Below are 20,583 nucleotides of genomic sequence, written 5' to 3'. Positions count from 1 at the left end.
GGAAAAGTATCCAGAAAACCTGAAGAAGCAAAGTGTGGCTGAGGAAAACCAGTAAGAGGCAAAGAGCAGCAGAGAAAACAAGGAAGCAGAGTGACATGGAGAAGCAGTCCTGTGAGTGTGACCTAAGGCTTCTCTGCTGCCCTGTTGGGGAAGCTTTGAGAGAGTGGGTGTAACCTGAGCTAAAAAGGAAAGCTGAGGCTAAGAAACAGAGGACAGTAGGTGTTTGACTTCAGGTAAGCCTGGGGAAGAGGCAGGAAAGATAAATCTGTTTTATTGGTTTTGTCCTTGTTTTCCTTAACACCTGAATTATATTTAATAAACTACATTAAAATTTCCCAGCACAAGACTGTCTTGCCTGTGACTGAAGGACCTTGCTGGGGGCCCTGCAGTTTGGGGTGGTCAAGGTTGAGGCTGCAGATGGGTCCCAGATGGAGCCTGTGATAGTTGCAGAAACCTCCAGAGGAGGCAGCTGTGAGAGCATTGCAGGTTTTAGGTCCGTATAAGCAGAGCGGCCGTGAGCAGAAGGGCTGCTGCACTTGGACCTGGTGTTCCAGAGACTGTTGTTGGATGATTTATCCTTTGCAGGTGTGCAGATCTTAGCAGGCATGGAGGCAAATTGGAAAAAGCTCTGAAGAGCAGTACAGTCATGACTCAAGATCTGCAAAATCTGCTTTAAGGCAAGCAGCTTAGAAGGCTCAAGCACTCTTAGCAGTTAAGTGATAACTTGACAGTGATCCAGAGAGCTTATGATGGTGGGTAGGTGATTCCTGAGTCTGTAAGATGCCACAGCTGTGAGCTGGAGTGAAGTAAGAGATCACAATGTGCTCTGTGTACATCTCAGTGCTACGTGAGCTATTGCAGTATGAGTGCAAGAGAATCTGATTTGTCACCTTTTCTCTGAAGACAAGAAGCTGAAGGCCTGGCCCAGACCCAGAAGCTGCTGCTGCTCCTATGGACCCTACCTCATGTATTTGGAGTTCAGCTGCACTTGCTCTGATGGTGGCCCTCCTTGGGTTCACTTATGGTGGATTTTCTTGCTTGCAGCCCAGCACATACCAAGGAACAATGCTGGATTCTCAGTTTCAGACAGCATTGCAAACAAAGTGTTCATCACCTTTCTATCATTTGCTTGTGTTGGAACATATGTGCTTGGTGTATTTCTCATAAATTAGGCTCTGAAAACTCCTTTGGTACTGTTGATTTTGTCTCTTTTCTGTCTTGAAAACACCCATCCAATCAAAATTCTGCTAACTTTCAGCTTTTTTTCTCGCTTGCTTCACTCTGAAGCTCCCTTCTCCATGTTTGGTGCCACTGCTGACAGCACAGCCACCTTTCCTGCTATTCACCCCTCCCCAAGTCTTCAAATCTTTTTGTCTTCAACTGTGCATCTGAATCCTGAATCTGCATATGGTGCAGTATTTCTGAACTCCAGACTTCGCTTTCTGCTGCCCTGCTGAAACTGGTTCCCATTATTTTGAATCCTGGAGCCCATCCTGCAAGCAGCCTGCATCACCTTCCTGATGTGCTGCTCTGCCTTGCAGTTCACTGCTGGCCCAGGTGCCACACTGTGATGTGCTGCTGGCATGGCCACTTGCTTGGCCCAGGCCCCTGCCCTCGTGCCTGGCTGAACCAGCTCACTCCACCACCCTCTGCCTTGCAGCTGCTGCCAGCCTCAAACACCCTCCTGCTCATTTCCTCCCCTATGCCTGAAAGACTTCGCACTCGTGTGTGGGAGCCCCATTGCCAAACTAAACTTTAAAGATATTTCCTCATGCTTTTCTTATATAATTGAACATGATTAAGAGCCACAAAGATTGGCTAGCTGGCTCCTGCACTCTCACTGCATCTGTGGTGGTCATATAACCCTGTCCTCCCTTTTTCTGTCTGTCCCCATTAACTTCGTTGATTCATGGCATTGGTGTGGTCAGTGGGATATTTCTGTGCAATGTCCTTATTTACATATTTGTTTCAGAGGCGTGGGTCTTGGAGCTCAAATTCTCCAAGGCAAGGAACTTCCCTGATCTGTACACCCAGATTTCTCTAATTGTCACTTCTATGGTTGTAGTGTGTTGTAACAGAGGAATTTTCATTTCTGTCCTTGTTACTTGAAAGCGATTGTTTCAACAGATGTTAGGAAAGTACTGCCTGGATTTTCCTGAAGGTTGTTGAGTGTTTCCTTAACCACAGCTCTCCCTTGCAAGGCCTGAAGCTTTCTGCAAGCTCTAGGGGTGTCTGTAGTTGTGGTTATTTTTTATGCTGTACTTACTAACTTGTGAATAATCCCATATCTGCCCCAGTCTCCAGTGGGACTGCACAATAGATCTTTGGAGATGTTTAAAAGCCAATATTTCTCAGGGTAATAACAGCAATAATTTTTGTTTAAAACTATGTATGTTGTAAAATTAGACATGACAACATACAGGCTGTTCTTGTAGCATCTCTGTGATTCCTTGCTTGTCAGCCCTTCAGATTATTTTAGAATTGGCTTAATTGCAGAAATGAATATTTTAATCCTGGATTCAGTGTGTCAGTTTGAGTGGTTTAGGCTTTTCTCTTGAACTGTTCTGTGAAGCAAGTACCAAGCATTTTAACTTTTTTTCCCCTGATGATGGGAAGGTGACCAGCAGACAAAATTCTTCCATTTATAGTCTGTCTGATGTTTTGATGATAGATTTTTTTGCAACTTTTTTTTTTTCCCTGAAATGGATGATGTTGCTGTCTTAGAATGTAATTTTCAAATCTATAGCATGTGTATAGTCCCTCTACTTAGAAACTGTGTGGCTTATATCAGCCTAAGCAAGATTTAGGTAACAAGGGCTTGTGTGTTCCAGTATGAAATTCAAGTACCAAACAAATTGTTTTATTACAGTTTGTTAGATTGAAGATGTTTGCCTGTAATTTTAAGAGATGGTATGTACTGGTCTTCTCCTCCAAAGGCAGAAGAAAAAAATGTAAAATGAATATATAAGTACGTGGCTTAAAGCTACAGAGTGTTTGCCCTGTATGTCTGATGCTTCTGAAAATCCTTGGAAAAATACTGTTGCATTCATGGGATGTACTGTGTTGAGGACACAGCCTGGCTGGGTCTTGCCACCTTTCATTTCCTGAAGCCACACGGGTGGGGATTGCCCCTGACAGTGTGAGCACCAGCTGCCCATACAGGCTGGGGACTGATTTAATTAACTGCAATCCCAAAGGTTTAAAATTTATCTAGCAGCGTGTTAAATTGCTCTTGCCATCCTTCCTTTCCCTTGAGCTCTTCCTGCTTGTCCAGGCTGGTGCTGTAGCAAATAAATCTCTCATGGCAGAACACGCTGTGCAAATGTCAAAAGACTGGGCACATGTTTTGTTTTAATGGTATCCCATCACTAATCGTATCTTCATTGCCTTGTTTCTACAGCCCCATTCTGGAGGCCTTTGGAAATGCCAAGACAGTTTATAACAACAACTCCAGCCGCTTTGGCAAGTTCATCCAGCTGCACTTCTCTCAGCATGGAAACATCCAGGGAGGCCGAGTAACTGATTGTATCCTTTTCTTCAGTGGACCAGAAATGGATGGAGTGAGCGAAGATGAGGAGGAGCTCAGTGTGGGTCAGGAAATCCCTCATCACAGTTTTTCAAAGTCAATTTACAACTGTGGGCAAATTTGCAACTCAAAGAGGGAAGAAGTGTTTGTTTTATGGTTCTGCAGCACCTAACTCTAGAAACCTTTTGTCTCAGTACTGCGTTAGGTAGGGACATAGTTTGACTTTTCACTTTGTTAATCTCAACACTTGATACTTAAAATCCTGGAATTTGCTACCTTGGAAGATCCCCCAGGTTGATTGCATCCTGTTTGCTCCACATAAAATTGTTACCTTATCTTAGCTCTGCCAATGAATTCGTGATTGAGAAAAGTGAGACCAAACTAAGAATCAATATATTCTGCACAACATTTGGGTGCAGAAGAGAATTATGAGTCCCTGTTTTGGGCTACCTTCTTCAGGGGACCTTGGAACCCTAGTCATAGAATCCCAGAATATCTCAAATTGGGAAGTACCCATAAGGATCATTAAGTCCAACTCCCTGCTCCTCTCAAGACTACCTAAAATGAAATCATATGACTTACGAACATTGTCCAGATGCTCCTTGCACTCTGACAGGCTTGATGACATGACCACTTCTGTGGGGAGCCTCTTCCAGTGACAACAAGGACAGTGAAGACTGGAAATAGTCAAACTGTGTTGTGCCATGATGACTTTCTTCCCTGTATGCCCAGATACCCCTCTCCCAAAGGCTTTGACATATCTTTTGTCTCCATGAGGCAGGTAAAGCTGCCCTGGCTACATTTCTCGATGTTGATGTTCAAAGCTGCTGCTGAGTGCAAACCACACCAATTGCCACTGGAGTAGCCCCCAGATGAATTTACTGCTGTTGTAAATGACAGGCTTGGATTGTTTAGCCTCTGCTCTTCATGTTGTCAGTAGATTTAAGATAGTGGTCTCTTGCAGGAGCAATGAGAACTGATGCAAGACTTGCTGTGTGCAATGCAGACTTTCAGATTAGAGTGGCCTCTAATCTTTCTAGGTGTCCCTAACGTGGCTCATCCTTTGTTAGGTTACCTATGCTCTATCTGGCCCTGCCCTTTTAAATATCTCTTTGGCACATCATACCTCCTTGGACAGTGAATAGAGAGGATGATCTGAGATGATGTTTAGAACCACTCTTTACCTACTTTTCAAAGTGCCAGTTATTTCATGATTTGTTGCTTGTTGCAGGGTTCATCCCAATGTGTCTAGAAGATTTTTTGCCTATCATCAAGCAATCTGTGCTTCTGTCACTTGGATGTTTTTTTCCTTAACATGCTGTTCAGATTTACTGGAAAAGGTTGGTATCACGTCTACTGAGTGCTGGGTGAGCCCTCTTCTCACAGGAGGTGTGGCAGTGCCAGATCACCTCCTGGATGAGGCTGTCTCCATCACAGTGTGTAGACATCAGCTCCTTAGGTGTTACTACTGCAACTGTCCCAACTGAGGAAGAGGCAGAGGAGCAATGTTTGTTCTGTATCTACCACAGCCTGTTCTCCCATCTTTGATAAACTGTGCATTACAGAGAGACTCCAAGAAAAAACTGTTTACCAAGGAGAAAGGGAGAGAGAATTACCTGGAAACTCAGCTCCACAGAGAAGAATATGGGGTGCAACTCCCAATGCAGGCATCTCTGCTTGGATGTAGTTTACTTTGGAGTCAGGAATTCACTGAGGAGGAGGCCCAGAACTGACAAGGTTCAGTTTGTCCATATGTATGCTCAGTTGCACAGCCACAAAGATCTTGATGTAGAATTTATTTAGACAAAACCATCATTTAACGGCAAGAAGCCACTCTTGTGCATTGGCTGGAGATTTGCCTGTATCCTGGTCCTCTCTTTGCCTTTGCAACCTCGAGTCTGATCTCTTTCTAATGGCTACTCTTGTATTCTTTGTTTCAGAACAGGGTGGTACATCAGAACCCCGGGGAGCGGAATTACCACATCTTTTATGCCCTGCTAGCTGGTGTAAGCGGGGAGCAGAAAGGTAATTTCATTTTCTGGGATATGTCTCTTGTCCTGTTTCCAGTCCAACGTGTGAAGCAGGTGTAAGTCAGTTAGAGCATGGATATTTCAGGTACTTGATAAGTAGCTTCTTCTTGAAGGCCATATGGTGATTTCGTGGGAAACAGAATGGAGAGTTGAGAGGAAGAGGCTGAGGATGACAGAAATGCCTTATGAGAAAAGACACTTCAGGAATTCTGTGCTGAAGGAAAAAGTCTGTGCAAAGTGATGAGGTGATGAAACTGGCTAGAGGCAGAGGAAAGGTAAAGAGTCTTGATTCAGTTGCTGGTGGGAGCTGTTCAAGGAGTTCAAAGGTTGGACTGATAGATATATTTTTAGAACAAACCTACAGTATAGGTAATAGTAGAGAGAAGAATTACAAAGACCAGCGATGTAGTGGAAGGACTAGAGCCAGAACATGTCTTGTGTCTGAACAAAGGGTTTATAGCTCTGTGCTTGGGGAGGGGAGAGGTGGGTCTTGAAAAGGGCACACAGAGAAAGTGGCAGCTGCAGCCTGTGGACGAATCCTCTTTGTAGTGCAGCATCCCTCTAACAACATTTGTGTGTATCTGTCCCAGGCACTGCTGAGCACTGGTGGTGTTTCTGGAGAGGTCAGATAGGCAGGCAGGAACATGTTACAGTTGTACTCTGGTTTTGAGGGCCTGGGGAATTTCTTTATGCTTTTGTTGTCTGTTAGGATAATCAGATGGAAGATTTGGCCCTGACAGAGTAGAAAGGAGTAGGGTTTCAGTTTTAGTGGGTATGTGCAGGAATGGCTACATAGGTCAATTCAGAGATCACTCTAAAGCAAAGGAAAATAGTGGGGACCATGGTTATTAGCAATTGCTTAGGGAAAACATACAAAACAGAATCTTCAGCAGATCTCTGCTATTCCTTTCCATCTACCTCTCCGAGCTGGTGTCCCAGGCTGCTTCACTTCCCCATCTGTACTGTGGTTTTGGCTCTTGATCATCCTTACCTCCTTTCTCCATTGATCTTTTAGTTCTCCTACATTCTTTTCAAAATGGGGGATCAAATCTGCAGATAGTGTTTAAGATGTGGTTGCATAACATGTACAGAGACCTAATTCTGGTTTCACATTTAGTTTTGTGAACTATGTTCAGTGTTTGACTACTGGTCAGCACTGAATGTCTTCAGAAATCTGACTGTGGCTCTCTGAACTGTCTCAAGTGATGATATCTAATTTAGAGGTCATTACCATATGTATGCTGTTAAGACTATTTTTCTGTACACTTTTTGAGCTAGAATTTAATTTTTTTTCTTCAGTCAATTCAGTATCGAGATATTATTCTGAGACTCTGCAGCTTGGGATTTGACTGTTCTAAATAATTTTGAATACCATCTGCAAGCTCTGTTACAGCACGCCCTCCTCTTCCATGAACTAAAAGACTGGTTGCTAAATAAATTGTTGTCTTTCCCCTGCCTCTTCTTCTGTTGCAGAGAGCCTCTCCCTCTGTGAGCCAGAGACTTACCGCTACTTGAACCAGTCTGGCTGTGTGACTGATGAGAACCTGAATGATGTAGAGATGTTCAGTAAGGTCATGGTGAGTCCAGTCCTAACTCCTCCTGAACTTCTGGGCACAGTCTCAAGGACTAAACATGCTGCATAGTCTAGATCTCACAGGCAGAATTGATTTTCCCTAAGCCAAAATTTGGTGTTCAACAGGTCCAAAACTCAGCTAAAACAAGGCTCAAAAAGTGGTTTTAGTGTACAGAAATGGGGGAATTTGGGAAACAGTCAGAATGAATAATAATTTAGAATGATGGAGAATTTGGGAGAGCAGAAACCCACCCCGTAATGGTTCCTGGGAGTCTCCTAGATAGCCTGGTTCAGGAAACCTCACACTGACCATTAGAAGAACAGTTTGGTCTGAAGGTACTGTTCCCCAGAAATATTCCAGTAAAGTTATACCACCTGTGAAAATCACCTATTCTGAAATACCTCAGAGATTCAATAGACACCTGTAACTTTATCAGAGGTTAAGGGGGTTAGCAGGATGAATGTGCATATTCATATTTTATTTGATAAATGCTTGTTGGCCTGAGGGCTTTAATAATGTAGGTGAAACCAGCTAGGCAAGACGAGTAGGGTCAGCTTAGGATTTCAGTAGGTCCTGGTTAGGTGTGATTTAAGGGAAGGAAACACCTGTACAGCAGGAGTTTCAATGCAATATGGCATTTATTCTTCAGCTGAGGAGATGCTGGAGGAAAGAAGGGAACTAGAACCCCAGAGTGTCCCATTGACAGGGTGACTGCATGAAAACTAGGTCCTACCTTTCAAAGTCAATTTATGCCCAAGAACCCTGGCTCACATGCAGGCACTAAGAGGGAATGTGCCATACTTCCTTATTATCTGATAATCTCTTTCCAACCATCTAGCAGCTAATGCTGAAAGCCTGGTTTTAAATCTTGCTGCATAGATCTACTATACTAAGATAGAATGAATTAAGGGGGTTATGTGGATCAGAGTAAATTAAGTATCTTAATTTAATCTGTCATTCAGGGAAGAAAATAAGGGAGAATGTGGAAGCCATCCAGAAACATCTGTAACCTGTGCTGCCAGTGTTCAGGGTAGGATTTCCTCACATAGGCACAAACATATTCTTTCTGTGACAGACCATCAATGGTGGCAGCAAAGTCCAACTTGAGGATGGAGCAAATGCCCACCTGCCTTAGATGGCAACAGAGCAAATGTAGGAGAGAATGGGAGACAGTAAATATCATTGACAAATGTATAGCTGAGAGAGGTGCTGTGCCATCCTGTTTCATTTGGATGCATGGTGACTATAATTCTGAGTTTTACATCTTACACACACTGGTCCTGAGTGTGGTGGTTACACTGTACTTGGCTGTACATACAGTTAACAGTGGCTGTGTGGTTTTGCATAGACTGCCATGAAGGTGGTGGACTTCAGCACTGAAGAAATCAGAGACATCTTCAAACTTCTTTCTGGCACACTTCATTTGGGAAACGTTGAATTCATGACAGCTGGTGGGGCCCAGGTTACAACAAAAGCAGGTAAGTAGGCCCGTAGCAACTTGGTAGACCATGCAAAGCCCCATAAGGCCCCCAATAAAGCCCTCTCCACTGTCCTTTCTCCCTCCATTATGCTGGTCTGCATTGCCTTCACCAGCAGGTTCCCTGTAGTTTAACCCCACAAAAGCATTGCCACAGGATGCATGGCTCTGGGGTACCAGTGGAATTTAGTTGGTCTGTGGCCCTGGGATCCATTTGTGCTTCTGGATATTCTCAGACTGAGTCCACAGCCTCACAGTTTCTCTTTTGCATTGAAAGAGATGGAAGAAATAGGACCAGGAAGGAGTTTAAGATAAAAGTGATCTGTTAGAGACTATGCCCCATCTTCATTTGAAGCAGTTGCTGGTGTGCACTCTGTTACAGTTATCCAGTCTGAGCTGGTCTGCAAAGCGAGTGCCTAAACAGACAGAAGCAATAAATGCGTATTACAAGTGCTTCAAGTCTTAAGTTAATTGCCTCTCTTCTTTAACATCCAAGTTTAGCAATCCCATGCTCAGACTGCAGTATTGTGCTTCTACAAAAACATTTCTTCTCATGCAATGTTTTGCTGGTGCTGAGCTTTACCCAGAGTTTTGCTCTTCCTGCTGTCAGCAGAAAGGCTGACTTACTTGAGTATCTGACTGTGGCCTATAATGGGTTATGTGAGCCTTAGGCTGGGTTCGTGAGCTTACAGCTTTGGGTATGCCAAAGAGAATTCAGTAAGGGGGAGTGTGTTTTGTGCTGGGGTTTAGTCACCTGTCATGTAGGAGTCCCTGGGATTTCCTCACCGAGCTGCAAAAATATCCCTATGAGTGATGGGGATCCATGCAGGAGAAAAAAGTGTGTCTTCCTTTGTTAATAGTGCTGAATGTTGCCAGTGACCTCCTGGGCTTAGATGCCTTTCAGCTTTCTGAAGTACTGACACAGAGGTCCATGATTCTGCGTGGGGAAGAGATCAGCTCCCCTCTCACTGTGGAGCAGGTAAGTGTCCTAGTGTGTGCTTCTGCTTCTGCCACTTCTGCATTTCCAGGCCCTGATCTTCCTCTTGTGTCACCCATTCCAGCCTAAGGCCTCCTGCTTCCTCAGGTATTTTGCCCTTATTGGTAGCTCAGGTCCCAGTGTTGACTCTGCTTTTCAGGCTTTACCGGGGAGTTCACTAGCAAATGCCAATGCACAATACTGGTTTTAAGTCACCTTCACTCAGCAGGAACTGGTCATGCTTGTGTTATGCAGAAGGTGCATCAGATGCTTTGTGGTAATTGCACATGTGCGTGCTTTAACCTTGCAGAACTCCCAGGTTATGCTGCATTTACTGGAAGGTAAAAGCTGGCACGCAGTTCCCACAAAACATCCGGCAGATGTTAGGCTGTTACCCCGCAGCAGCTTCTTTCCGTATCCATACAACCACAAAGGAGGACTGAGTAAACTGATATGTAACTCTTGTGGTGTTGCTGATCACTTGAGGGCACTCTTGGTGTTTCAGGTCCATGCACAGATAACTGTAGAAAATCCTCTGTCATGAATAAAATGCGAGACACTGGAAGACAAGGAGTAATATTACTAGGATGGAAGATGCATCATGTTATAGCAAAATGAACATCTGTAATGGAAATCATGTGCTGGCACAGACTGCAGAAGGTTATCAATCCAACGCCTACATTGGCAGAGAAGCCAGAGTTACTAGACTCTCTCTGACGGATGTCTGTCTAACTTTCCTTCAGATTTCCCATGGAAGGAGTTTCACAGCATCTTTAAGTATCCTGCTTTAGCTGCAGTGGAGTCTGGAGTTGAAAAGATTTTCCTCATATTTAGATTACCTTTGACATCCCAGCTGTCCACCTTACAAGCTTTGGCTTCTGTGAAGTTTTTCATGTGGTGTTCTCTTTTCTAAGCTAAACAATCCAGTTCCTTCAGTGCTTCCTTGTAAGTAATTTTCTAAATCTCTTTGTCTTCTGTCTCTGTTTTCCCACATCTTTTAAGAAGTGGAGTGCCCCTAACTGGGCACTGTATTCAAGCTGAAGTCTCAGCAGTGCTCATTATGGTAGAGTAGTAGCTTCTTTTCTTGCTGTGAACACACGTGCTAATATGTCACAAACCGAGCTTTGCCTTTAAGAAATTGTCTCTTTTTTTGCATAGTCTGTGACCTTTCTTCGCAGTGAAATTGTGTGAAAATTATTTTTCAGCTTGTAGTCTGTGGTAGATACCCTCAGTATCCAATACCACACTTTTTCTTCCCAGCTGTCTGTCCTAAATAAGCCACATCTTTCTCTAGCAGTGTGTAAGTTGGATAACAGATAATACCAGAGGCACTTCATGCAGTCCACAGCAATGGTATGCAGTTGTAGGATTTACAAGAGTCTCCCTGAACAGAGCTTTCCCTGATGGTGTAGCTATTCCTGACGTGTGTGTGTTGGACCCCACAGTTACTGCTTGCAGCCCAATGAAGTACCAAGGCCACGAGAAAGTTGTGATAGCAAGTGGATGCTGCCATTTAGCTGTCTTCACTAGGAGAGCCTGTTGCACTCAACACTGGGCCTGTAAAGACTCTTCCTGACTATGTGCTGCACCCACCTATTCCCACTTGCTGTAGGGATAGAGTTGCTGGGGATTTCTCATTGTGTAATGGACTCATTACCCATCTGAGCTTTGACATTTCAGTGGGCTGAATGGATGAACTGGCCTAAAGGCAGGCAAAGCTGGGAGGATGAAAGGCGCCTTTGAGGATCTCGTTTGAGCCATATTGTGGGGAAAGGGGCTTTGCTTACAGCTGGATGGGGAGGTCCTGTTCCTGGAAAATGTGTCCAACTTACTGTGTAACCAGACACACTACGGAGGCCTGGCCTTGAGGACATTCTTAGTCCCAACTAATAAGACAGATCATCTGATGGAGAGAAGAAATACCCAGAAAAGATGTGTGTGCCCATGCTCTGAAATGTTCTCTTCTTGGAAAAGGGAGGTTATTCTGTGTCAACTTTGAGGTGCTGAAGAGGAAATAGTACCTAGGAAGAGAAAGGAGGAGAAAACCAGTGTGGTTGGGTGAAAAGGAGGATCTGGCAGTCTGGGCCTCAGAAGTTTGTGAGAGGCTGGAAGGGATCAGAGGCAGTTGGCCTGTGCCATTAGCAAATAGCTCATGTTATTTAGGGTTGCAAAACTGAAGGGGGTGAGGGTGCATTTCGAAGATCTGTCATTGCTGTTCTGGCCTACTGAAGGAATTGCCCTGCTGGTGTCACAGGTGAAACAGAGGAAACAACCGAGTTACTGCGGTTTATTTATGAAATGACAAGATTACAGCTTTCACCCTACTTGATTATTTCATGTAGTGCCTTGCTCACCCCTCAGCATTACATTCTCTAGATGTCAACTTCTTTTCCCAATTGGGAGTTTGCAGCTTGTCCAGGAGGGTTGGGCAAAAACTTGTCAGGCTTTCTATTGTGCAGTTGCAGTTACCAGTCTCAGGTACTACCAGCCGAGGTCCTTGGGCATGCCCTAACATTTATCTCCACGTCTCCAATCTCCAGGATCTTTCCCCACTTCCAGCATCTTTCTTCCAGTCATGATCTTTGCCATCTTCTCTCCTGGCCCCTTTTTTTACCCTCTGCAATCATGTCTTCTTCTTGGGGACCCTTATTTTTGGCCTTCTCTTCTTTCCAGAACCCTAAACTCTGGTTTCCCATTCTAAATAGTGTATGTGCAGAATGACAGCACATGATCAGACTCTTAATTTGTGGTTCTGTCTCATGCCTCTGTATTAATTGGGGGATTTCAGGTGTGCCACTTTGGTTTGTCCAAGTGTTATCAAAGTATGCAACCAGCCCATTCCTTGTGCAGCTATCAGGTAGCAGGCTCTTGCTTGAGATACCAAAAGTTTGATTTTGGATGTTCATCCACACGCTTACATACACCCAATTATCTACTGCCTGCTAGTGATCGTAATTTAAGTTATTTTTTTCACCTGTGATACTTGGTTATGATCACTGCATGGGATATTGGGTAAACTGCAGGAAAGTCTGTCAACCCATGAACTTCTGGGGCATGTGTCCTGGCTGTTGGCCAGCTTAACTGGATTCCAGTAGGATAATGCTGTTTGCAGGAAAGTTTTGAAAAGGGAATTTTTGAGGGTAACTTGGTGACCGAATATTCTATTAAATCCTGCCCTACCAGTTTTTTGAAAACTGAGCAGACACCCATTTGACAGTTCCACTAGGAGTACTGAACCGAGATACCTTGCCTGCCACTGCAAATGTTGGCTCAGGTGATACAAATTACTGCTGTGGGCTTAGTTGTGAGGTATTTGCCACCTTCCCTGTCCCAGCACTTGTTCCAAAAAAATGCCACCAATTTTGTTTCTCCTTCCTTCACCCTCTGAAGTTCAGTTACCCAAAGATTATACATGGCTTGTCTGTGTGTGGTCTGGCTATCAGAAAACGTAATACAAATAAATACTGCACCATATATGTACAGCCCATACAGAGGCTGAGACACCTGAAGAGGAGTGGAGGAACCTGAAGTCCCATAGAGATTCGTGTGGCCCTTATGCCTTCTGTTCTCTTTGTGACTCATTTTTTCTCTCTGTATTTACAGGCAGCTGACTCCAGGGACTCCCTCTCTATGGCACTCTATTCCCAGTGTTTTTCGTGGCTCATTAACAAGATTAATACAAAGATCAAAGGCAAGGAAAACTTTAAGTCTGTGGGCATCCTGGATATCTTTGGCTTCGAGAACTTTCAGGTCAGGATTTTGGTTTTTGTGGAGTGGGTTGGTTTTGGAGATGTTGGTGCATATAGGAAGAAATTTTGGTGGGTTTGCATCCTATTAAGGATAGCATAGGGAATTCTGGGGTCTCTCCACTGCCACTTTCCCCTGAAAGCAGAACAATATATTAAGCTGCCCATTTCTGCCAGCCATATTCATATAGGCTGATGTTCAAGGTCTGGTTTGTGACACAGACCCTAAGCAGATCTGCTGTGATAGCTAATATTGAATTTTTGATTTGTATGTGAACCAAATATCCAAATCCTACATGTACGTTGTTTGTTTACATCTGTTTTGCATTGTGTGGAGAATCCTGCATGTAATGCTTCTAACTACAGCTGATGTGGGATGTATGTTGAACAGTCATACAGTAACTGCTCAGATACTTCACAGAAGAGAAAGCCCGGTGACCTAACAGTTACGGAATTTATTTCTTTCTTCCAAGAAGAGAAACATGACTGTCTTTATCATGCTTTACAATGATTTAGGTTTATTGAATTAACCTTGCATGCGCTGTTCTCCTAGTGGTCCTCTCCATACTGTCCTCCTCATGTCCATCTGACACCACTATGTTCTCTGGCTTTACTTCAGGCCTGGCACCTTCCTTGTTACTGGTGTAGATTCTTTTAGAGCACAGGAACAAGAATGTAAAATTTTATAATTGTTTCTTCTTGCAGGTGAATCGTTTTGAGCAGTTTAACATTAACTATGCAAATGAGAAGCTCCAGGAATATTTCAACAAACACATCTTCTCCTTGGAGCAGCTGGAGTACAACAGGTGACAAACAGTGGGAGCGGGGCCCCACTGCTTTCATGGGTAGTAGAAGGGAGGACATCATTCCTCCTGTGCTGCTCAGTCCCTACCACCAAAGCAGGAGAGACAGCTGGGCCTTGGTACAACCCTGACCATGGATGTGTCTCATTAAGCACTGTCCATGTGCTTTGCCAGCGTAAGTCACCTGTCTCCAGGAAAAAGCATTCTCCATTGTAGTATTTAGAAACTCCAGATTTCCTTCTGCCTCTCAGCTGAATGGAAAGTTCCTGGGCTTTAACCCATTAGAGTACATGGTCACTGGGTGTATTACTGACTTTGGTAATGATTTACCTATGGCAGTGGTGGTGTAATGCAGATGGAATCTTGGTGTGCAAAAAGTAAATTCCCTAAAGATAGACGATTAGAGTTACCTGACAGCTCTTTCTGTCCTAAAGATTCTTATACTGTGAAAAGGACTCTTTTCCTCAGCAAGGTTTACATCAGGCTGTTTCCTGAGCTTGGGGCCTTCTGCACAGCTTTTCCTCTTCTGCAGGCTTCATATTGGATTGTATTTTGTGAAGTACCTGCGATGTTCTAGAGTATTTCTGCTTCTAGAGAAGGCTGCTAGACAAATACTTCAGTTGTTGCTCTGAAACAGAAGCCTTTATGTTTGTGAATGAAGGGATTGAATAGAGTCAGTGAGGGAAAATGAGAGCAGCCTTGTAAAGGGAGACAGTTGAATAGGCAATTCATTAGATTCTAAAGATTACAAAATTGCAAGGCTATTTATGCGCTCTCTTCTCAGGCTAGTTCCACCACTGCAGGAATCTTGTGTTAAGAATGGTACCATCATGACAAATGACTCTTTCCTGATGGTTGCATAGAAGTTTTAAGTTCTGTGGCTGAACTTTGGAAGGAATGAGAGGATTTTTTTATTGACTACATATCAGATTATTCTAGGGTGATGTACTTAATGCTCATCTTTCACTGTATAAGCTCTGCTTCCTCAGGTTTAGTAAGCAGCTTCATGTATCTCATCTTGATGCTTTTTTTGAACTTTAAAGTATGAAGCCTGGCCTGAAGCATTCAGAGGCAAAGGCTCTGCTATCTTCAAAATGTTAGTCTCCACCTGAAAGATGTCTGTATCAGAATGTCACTAAGTAGCTTCACACGTAGCCTCTAGTCTTCCTTGTATTCTTGAGAGTTATTCTAGGCATCTCTGAATTCTGAAAACAGAAATATCCTGTATTATGGGAATATAAGAAGATGGTAAGGGGGAAAAACACATTCAGCAGATTCACAGAATGTCATGGGTGATTTTCAAAGCACATTATTGCACTACTTTACCTATGTCGTCTCCTATTCTGAAAGATGCAGGGCCACCCTGTAGGCTCCCTGCATGTCAGGCCAAAGCTCATCTGTGTCATCCTCTTCAAAACTCTCCCTGAAAACTCCCTCCTGTCTCTTCTCCTGGTGAACCTGTGAAGTGTGGTTCAGTCTTCTGGCAGATGTGCTTCAGGCCTGCTTTCCAGACTGGTGGGTCAGCAGTTGACTCTTGAAGCTGTCTGGCAAACTATCCATCATCACCACTGCATGGGCTGATACTCATCACTCCAGAAGGAGCACAGTCTTAAAATTTGTGTGAAATTTGCTAAATGGCTATAAGAAAAGCATTAGTCTAAATCACTGGTTGAAAGGCTGTCTCTTATTTCCATCTCCTTGTGTTAGCAGTGCATTGTGTCCCCTTATTCTTTTTCCTCAGCCATGGCAAAGCCTAATTCCTGCAAATTGTCTTGAGTCCTGGGACAGCTGCCATGCTCAGTTACGTCTGCTCTCCTACACCCCAGGACATTGGATCTTGCATTTCACAGTTTTGTTCTGTTTGTTCTTGACTATCAGGGAAGGGATAAACTGGGAAGCCATTGACTGGATGGATAATGCAGAGTGCCTGGACCTTATTGAGAAGGTAAGCAGTTACCTGTGACAGTTTCTAGGGATTGCAGTAGGGGACTGCTGATTCTGCTGAGATCTTCCCTGGCATTTCCTGCTTGTAGAAGTGGATAGTTGCTTAGATCCTCTTCCCATAGTGACCTGGCAAAAGTATGAGCTGTTCTACCCATAGACTTGACTCAAGAAAGCAGATCTCGGCTTACTGTTGAGAGTAAGCTTAGGAAGGGTGTCATAGTTTCAGACAGGGATTCACATTTAAGTAAAACCTTAATGTGCATTTTTTATAAATAATCTTCACTTCTGTTCTGCTTGCTGAATGCATTAACTGTCCAGAACTCTGCTTTCAGTTTGAGCCTTGCTGGGTATAACTCAAGGGTTATTGCTCAATGATCTGTTCAGATCTCCAGTTCTTGGCTTGGTGCTGTGTAGTTAAAGCTTTTGCTGACTGTAAAAGCCTGTCTCTTGTTTGGCTGTAGAAACTAGGTCTACTGGCTTTGGTGAATGAAGAGAGTCGATTCCCCAAAGGCACAGACAACACCCTTCTGGAAAAACTTCACAGCCAGCATATGGTAAGTAAGAAAATAACCTGGCAGGCAAATGATCAGTATGTTAGCCCCATCAGCATTTCAAAACCTAAAGTGAAGGTTTTGTTGATGTAAAATATGTGCTTTGTGCAGGAAATTTAAAATGCCTTAGGCCCGAACCTGCAAGTGTTTAATAAGGCTGCACTGAACAGTAATATGTAAAGCAACCTGAGAATGGTCTCTTGTGCACATAGACAAGAGGGAGTGTGCATTCCACAGGCTGCAGGCAGAGGAGGTTTGAATTTGCAGCATGGGATGGAGGTCAGGTTCTGCTGGTCTGCGACGGGACACAAGGCAGCACCCCAGGCACAGGATGTGGCTGCACAGTGTGTGTGGGTTTCTCCTGCCAGCTGACTCACAGCAGTCTGCTCCAGAGCATGTCAAATCTGTCTCCTGGGGCTGGGGACGGCTTTTGCCTCATGACTTTTAATGAAAGCTCTCTTATTGTTCCTAATTAATTAAATTCTTTCATCCTCTTTCTTGTGTTCTGGACACAGTAGTGGAACAGCTTTTTCATGCAGGTCAGAAAGCTGTCCTGGGGACACAGAAACCCCAGTGAGATCACTGCAGCAATCCCTTACCATGTCTCTGCTACAGCCAACACTTTGTTCTAAATAGTAAATAGACTGAAAACAAAGCAAATTAAGGCCTGTAGCATGGACTTATGGAATAATTAACTACTATAGTGAGAACAACGTCAGCAAATATGTTTCCTAGTACTCTAATTCAGACTTCATCCAGGCCTGAAAACATACAAATTTGTATCCTTTATCTGATTTTTTAAAATTGGCATAGATGCAGATGTTCTCATTTTTCGTATTTGCATTCTAACTCTCGTAGTTGTATTCATGACTTCAAACTGGAAACAATAGCAATGACTTTTGGTTGGCTACTTATACACAGCTTTGAGGAAATATTTCCTTTCTTTAGGCTTAAATCAAGGCCTTCAATTTAGTCCACTGTGGCTTTGCCTTGTGTTATAGGTAAAGAAATGTGATAATGCCTGATTTACCTTTTTTTTTTTTAAAATTGTTGTTGGTATTTCTAAATATAGAACTAATGAATATTTTTAATGCATCGCTTGTTATGAATTTTCTTTCTGAACTGTCCCAAACTCTTCAGTTTGTCTCTAAATGGAGGCATTTCAAAGCTCCTCTTTCTTTCTGCTGTTTGTTTCTGAATTTGTCTACATATTTTTTTCTCTATTCTTTTCTGAGATAAATAATCAGACCAGAGTGCAGTTCCCTTGGTAAGAAGGTACCTGTGGTTTATTGCACAGCAGCATGAGACTGCCAGTATTATTTTGCATTCTTTTATGCCCCACGACATTTTGGTTGCTATTTTTGGTGATTTCTGTGCATTGAGTAGCCTTTTCATTAAGCTGTTCATAGTGTCACCTCTGTCTGCTTTGAGGCAATAGCAGTTAACGTGGAACCCTAGGGAGCTTGCAAGAGATGGAAGAGGCTGAGTAGTGAGTGCAGGGAGGAACAGTGAAGTGGAGAGTGCTCTAGGATTTGCATTTGCTGAAGGCAAAAGCATTTTTTACACCAGTTAAAGTCTCTAGTGTTGGCTGGAAGAGCACTGGAAGACATCCAGCCAGCATTGCTGGGAAGCCTGAAGAGAACAAGCCCTCTTCTCTGTATTTTCTGTGGAATGCTGTAGTCTTAAGGAGGAAAAGCATAAAGCTGAGATTTAAGAGAATATGATCTCTGATAAAACTGCAGAGAGGAGCAACAGGGAAGATAAAAGAAGGAGCCAAAAGTGTTGTAAGCATGGGTGAAATATAAGGGTTGGTAGAGAGGGAGAGGAGAACAGGATGCCAGTCCACATGAGAGATCCAGTAGCAGTCATGTTTGGAGAGGAAGGCAGGGAAGTTTGTGGCTGGAAAAAGATGACTGTGTGGAGGGAAGGGAAGAGCAATGAAATGGGGTCAAAGTGAAAGGAAAAAAAATCATGAAAAAACTTTCAGTAGCACTAACAAATTATTAGCATCAGAAGCTGTCCACCTGCTAAATACTGCTAAAAGAACTTGAAGATGAAAGAGTTGAATTACAAACAGCATTGTGCGACACGTTACTTAAAATTTTCATAGTACTTTTGTCTGAGAAGGTGGGGAATTATTTCAGTTTTTAGAAAGTATTGCAGGAAACTACAGGCCTATAGTTCTTATTTCACAATTGGGTAAATTGACAGAATGTAAATGGTCAGTTGCCTCAAGGAAGGAAGGTCTGTAAGACACTATCTCCTGTAAGCACTAAGGTTTTCTGCTGACTCACAGGGCAAGGCTGGACTGAGAGGGACCTCATGAGACTAATTGTGTTGTAAAGTGAAAATGAAAATGAAAAGCAGTGTAGATAAATGTAAAATGCTGTGCCTGAAGGAAAACAGTCCCAATTTCACCTTTGAAATGATGGCCCCCTGAACTGACTGCTGCTCTTCAGGAGCGAGACCCAGACAGAGGCTGTGATGGATAGTTCCATGGAAATATCAGCACAGGGCTCAGCAGTAATAAAAATCCCCAAATGAAGTAGTAAAAGCTCCTAAGAAACTAATAGAGTAAGAGTAGAAAACATTGTTATGGCACTGTATGATTTATAGATCACCTGCACTTCGAACCCTGTACACCATGGGGCCCCTCCACTCAAGAAGGGCTTCTGTCAGAACTGGCAAACAGCAGGTCTGGGACAGCTTCAGTGCTACGGAAAACTATGTTGAATGGGCCCTGCACTGTGGAGAGAAGATGACTTGAGGGTGTGGTGGGTTTAAAAGTCACACATGGCCTGTAGAAGATAAATGGCACTAATGGAAGCCAGGCTTAAATCCAAGCAGCTCTAGTTCACTATGTAGTTGGTTGAGAGCTCCCTGTGAAAGGACACTCTGGATGCAAGAAGTCTGCATGGGTTCACTTGTGGAATGAGCAAGTATTTCAAAGAGAAATACATTTGGGGTTACTAGTTAGGCAGGCCTCATAGAAATAATTAGAGTGTGAGGGAATATTAGGATGAAAGTAGGATTTACTTGCTTTGTTCTTTCTCTACCCTACATATCCAGTGCAAGAGGCAGAATATCCAGCTGGATAGATCGTTGGTCTAGAGTGGCATGGCTGCTCTTAAATAGTTAAAATGGTTTTCACAGAACAGAGAAAGGATGGGGGAAAAGAGAGAGAGAAAAAAGAGAAAGGAAAACTGAATGTTGAATATAGGGGAAGAGAGGTGCAAAGAAAGATAAACTATAGAGGGAGACAGGAAATTGGTATGTTATTTCCTTTGATGAAGAAAAGGTGTGTAGGTGTTATGCAAAGCTGCCATCTTCCCTGCATCCTGATCCTGTGTCCTGCACCACATGGTTTGTGTGGAGCTCAGCCTCCTCAGGTGTCAGACACACAAGAATTAACATTTCATCCATGGCATGCCTCCGCAGCCTTGATTCTGCAAGCCCTTGCTCACATGAGGAATGCCTTGAAGGGCTGGATATTTCCATCTTAAATTTGAGTAACGTATTTGTAATGTAGCTGCAGATAGCTGCAGCAGATGTGGTCGGGCTCTGCAAGAGCAAAGGTCCTTGCCCATCTCAGCCTTGTCATAGTCATGGCAGAGTTCCTGACTGACTCTATTTATCATTATACCAGCATTATAAGACGACTTCTTTTTCTTTCTTTTCAGAGCAACCCCTACTATGTGAAGCCTCGGGTGACAGACCATCAGTTTGGAATAAGACATTATGCAGGGGAGGTAGGTGTTTGTGATGTGTTTGTGAGATGCTTGGTGTATGCTGGACTTGAGGTCCTTAGATTCCAAAAACCAAGAATGTCTCTGAGCTGTGTGTTTCCACACAGTTAATGTCCCATACCAGAGCACAATGAGTGTGATGGGATTAAAATAGCATGTCATTCTCCAGTACTATATTCTCCAACTTGGATGCTTGAGTTTCTCAGGTAA

General features: G+C 43.5%; 1 protein-coding gene across 5 annotated transcripts in view; it reads left to right on the top strand.

Moving 5' to 3' along the window:
• LOC125328675 (unconventional myosin-X-like) overlaps window positions 1–20,583 on the top strand; it is an 89,180-nt gene that overhangs the window by 24,234 nt on the left and 44,363 nt on the right. For 4 of the 5 annotated variants that reach the window (XR_007204802.1, XM_048309701.1, XM_048309700.1 and 1 more), the window contains 11 exons: window positions 3,401–3,525; window positions 4,853–4,866; window positions 5,467–5,551; window positions 7,030–7,133; window positions 8,479–8,608; window positions 9,468–9,586; window positions 13,187–13,333; window positions 14,035–14,135; window positions 16,011–16,077; window positions 16,538–16,630; window positions 20,308–20,376. Coding sequence is in view for 4 of the 5 variants with exons in the window: in XM_048309701.1 (XP_048165658.1) it covers window positions 3,401–3,525; window positions 4,853–4,866; window positions 5,467–5,551; window positions 7,030–7,133; window positions 8,479–8,608; window positions 9,468–9,586; window positions 13,187–13,333; window positions 14,035–14,135; window positions 16,011–16,077; window positions 16,538–16,630; window positions 20,308–20,376 (1,054 nt within the window). In the remaining variant the exon portion in view is untranslated. Of the gene's footprint in view, window positions 1–3,400; window positions 3,526–4,852; window positions 4,867–5,466; window positions 5,552–7,029; window positions 7,134–8,478; window positions 8,609–9,467; window positions 9,587–10,395; window positions 10,529–13,186; window positions 13,334–14,034; window positions 14,136–16,010; window positions 16,078–16,537; window positions 16,631–20,307; window positions 20,377–20,583 lie in introns of those variants that run through there. The other variant, XM_048309703.1, reaches the window with a different exon arrangement.

This window comes from Corvus hawaiiensis, chromosome 7 (assembly GCF_020740725.1).
Source record: "Corvus hawaiiensis isolate bCorHaw1 chromosome 7, bCorHaw1.pri.cur, whole genome shotgun sequence".
In the NCBI taxonomy this organism is placed as follows: domain Eukaryota; kingdom Metazoa; phylum Chordata; class Aves; order Passeriformes; family Corvidae; genus Corvus; species Corvus hawaiiensis.
The sequence above is the reverse complement of the archived record's forward strand: the minus strand, read 5'-3'. Positions and strand labels throughout refer to the sequence as shown.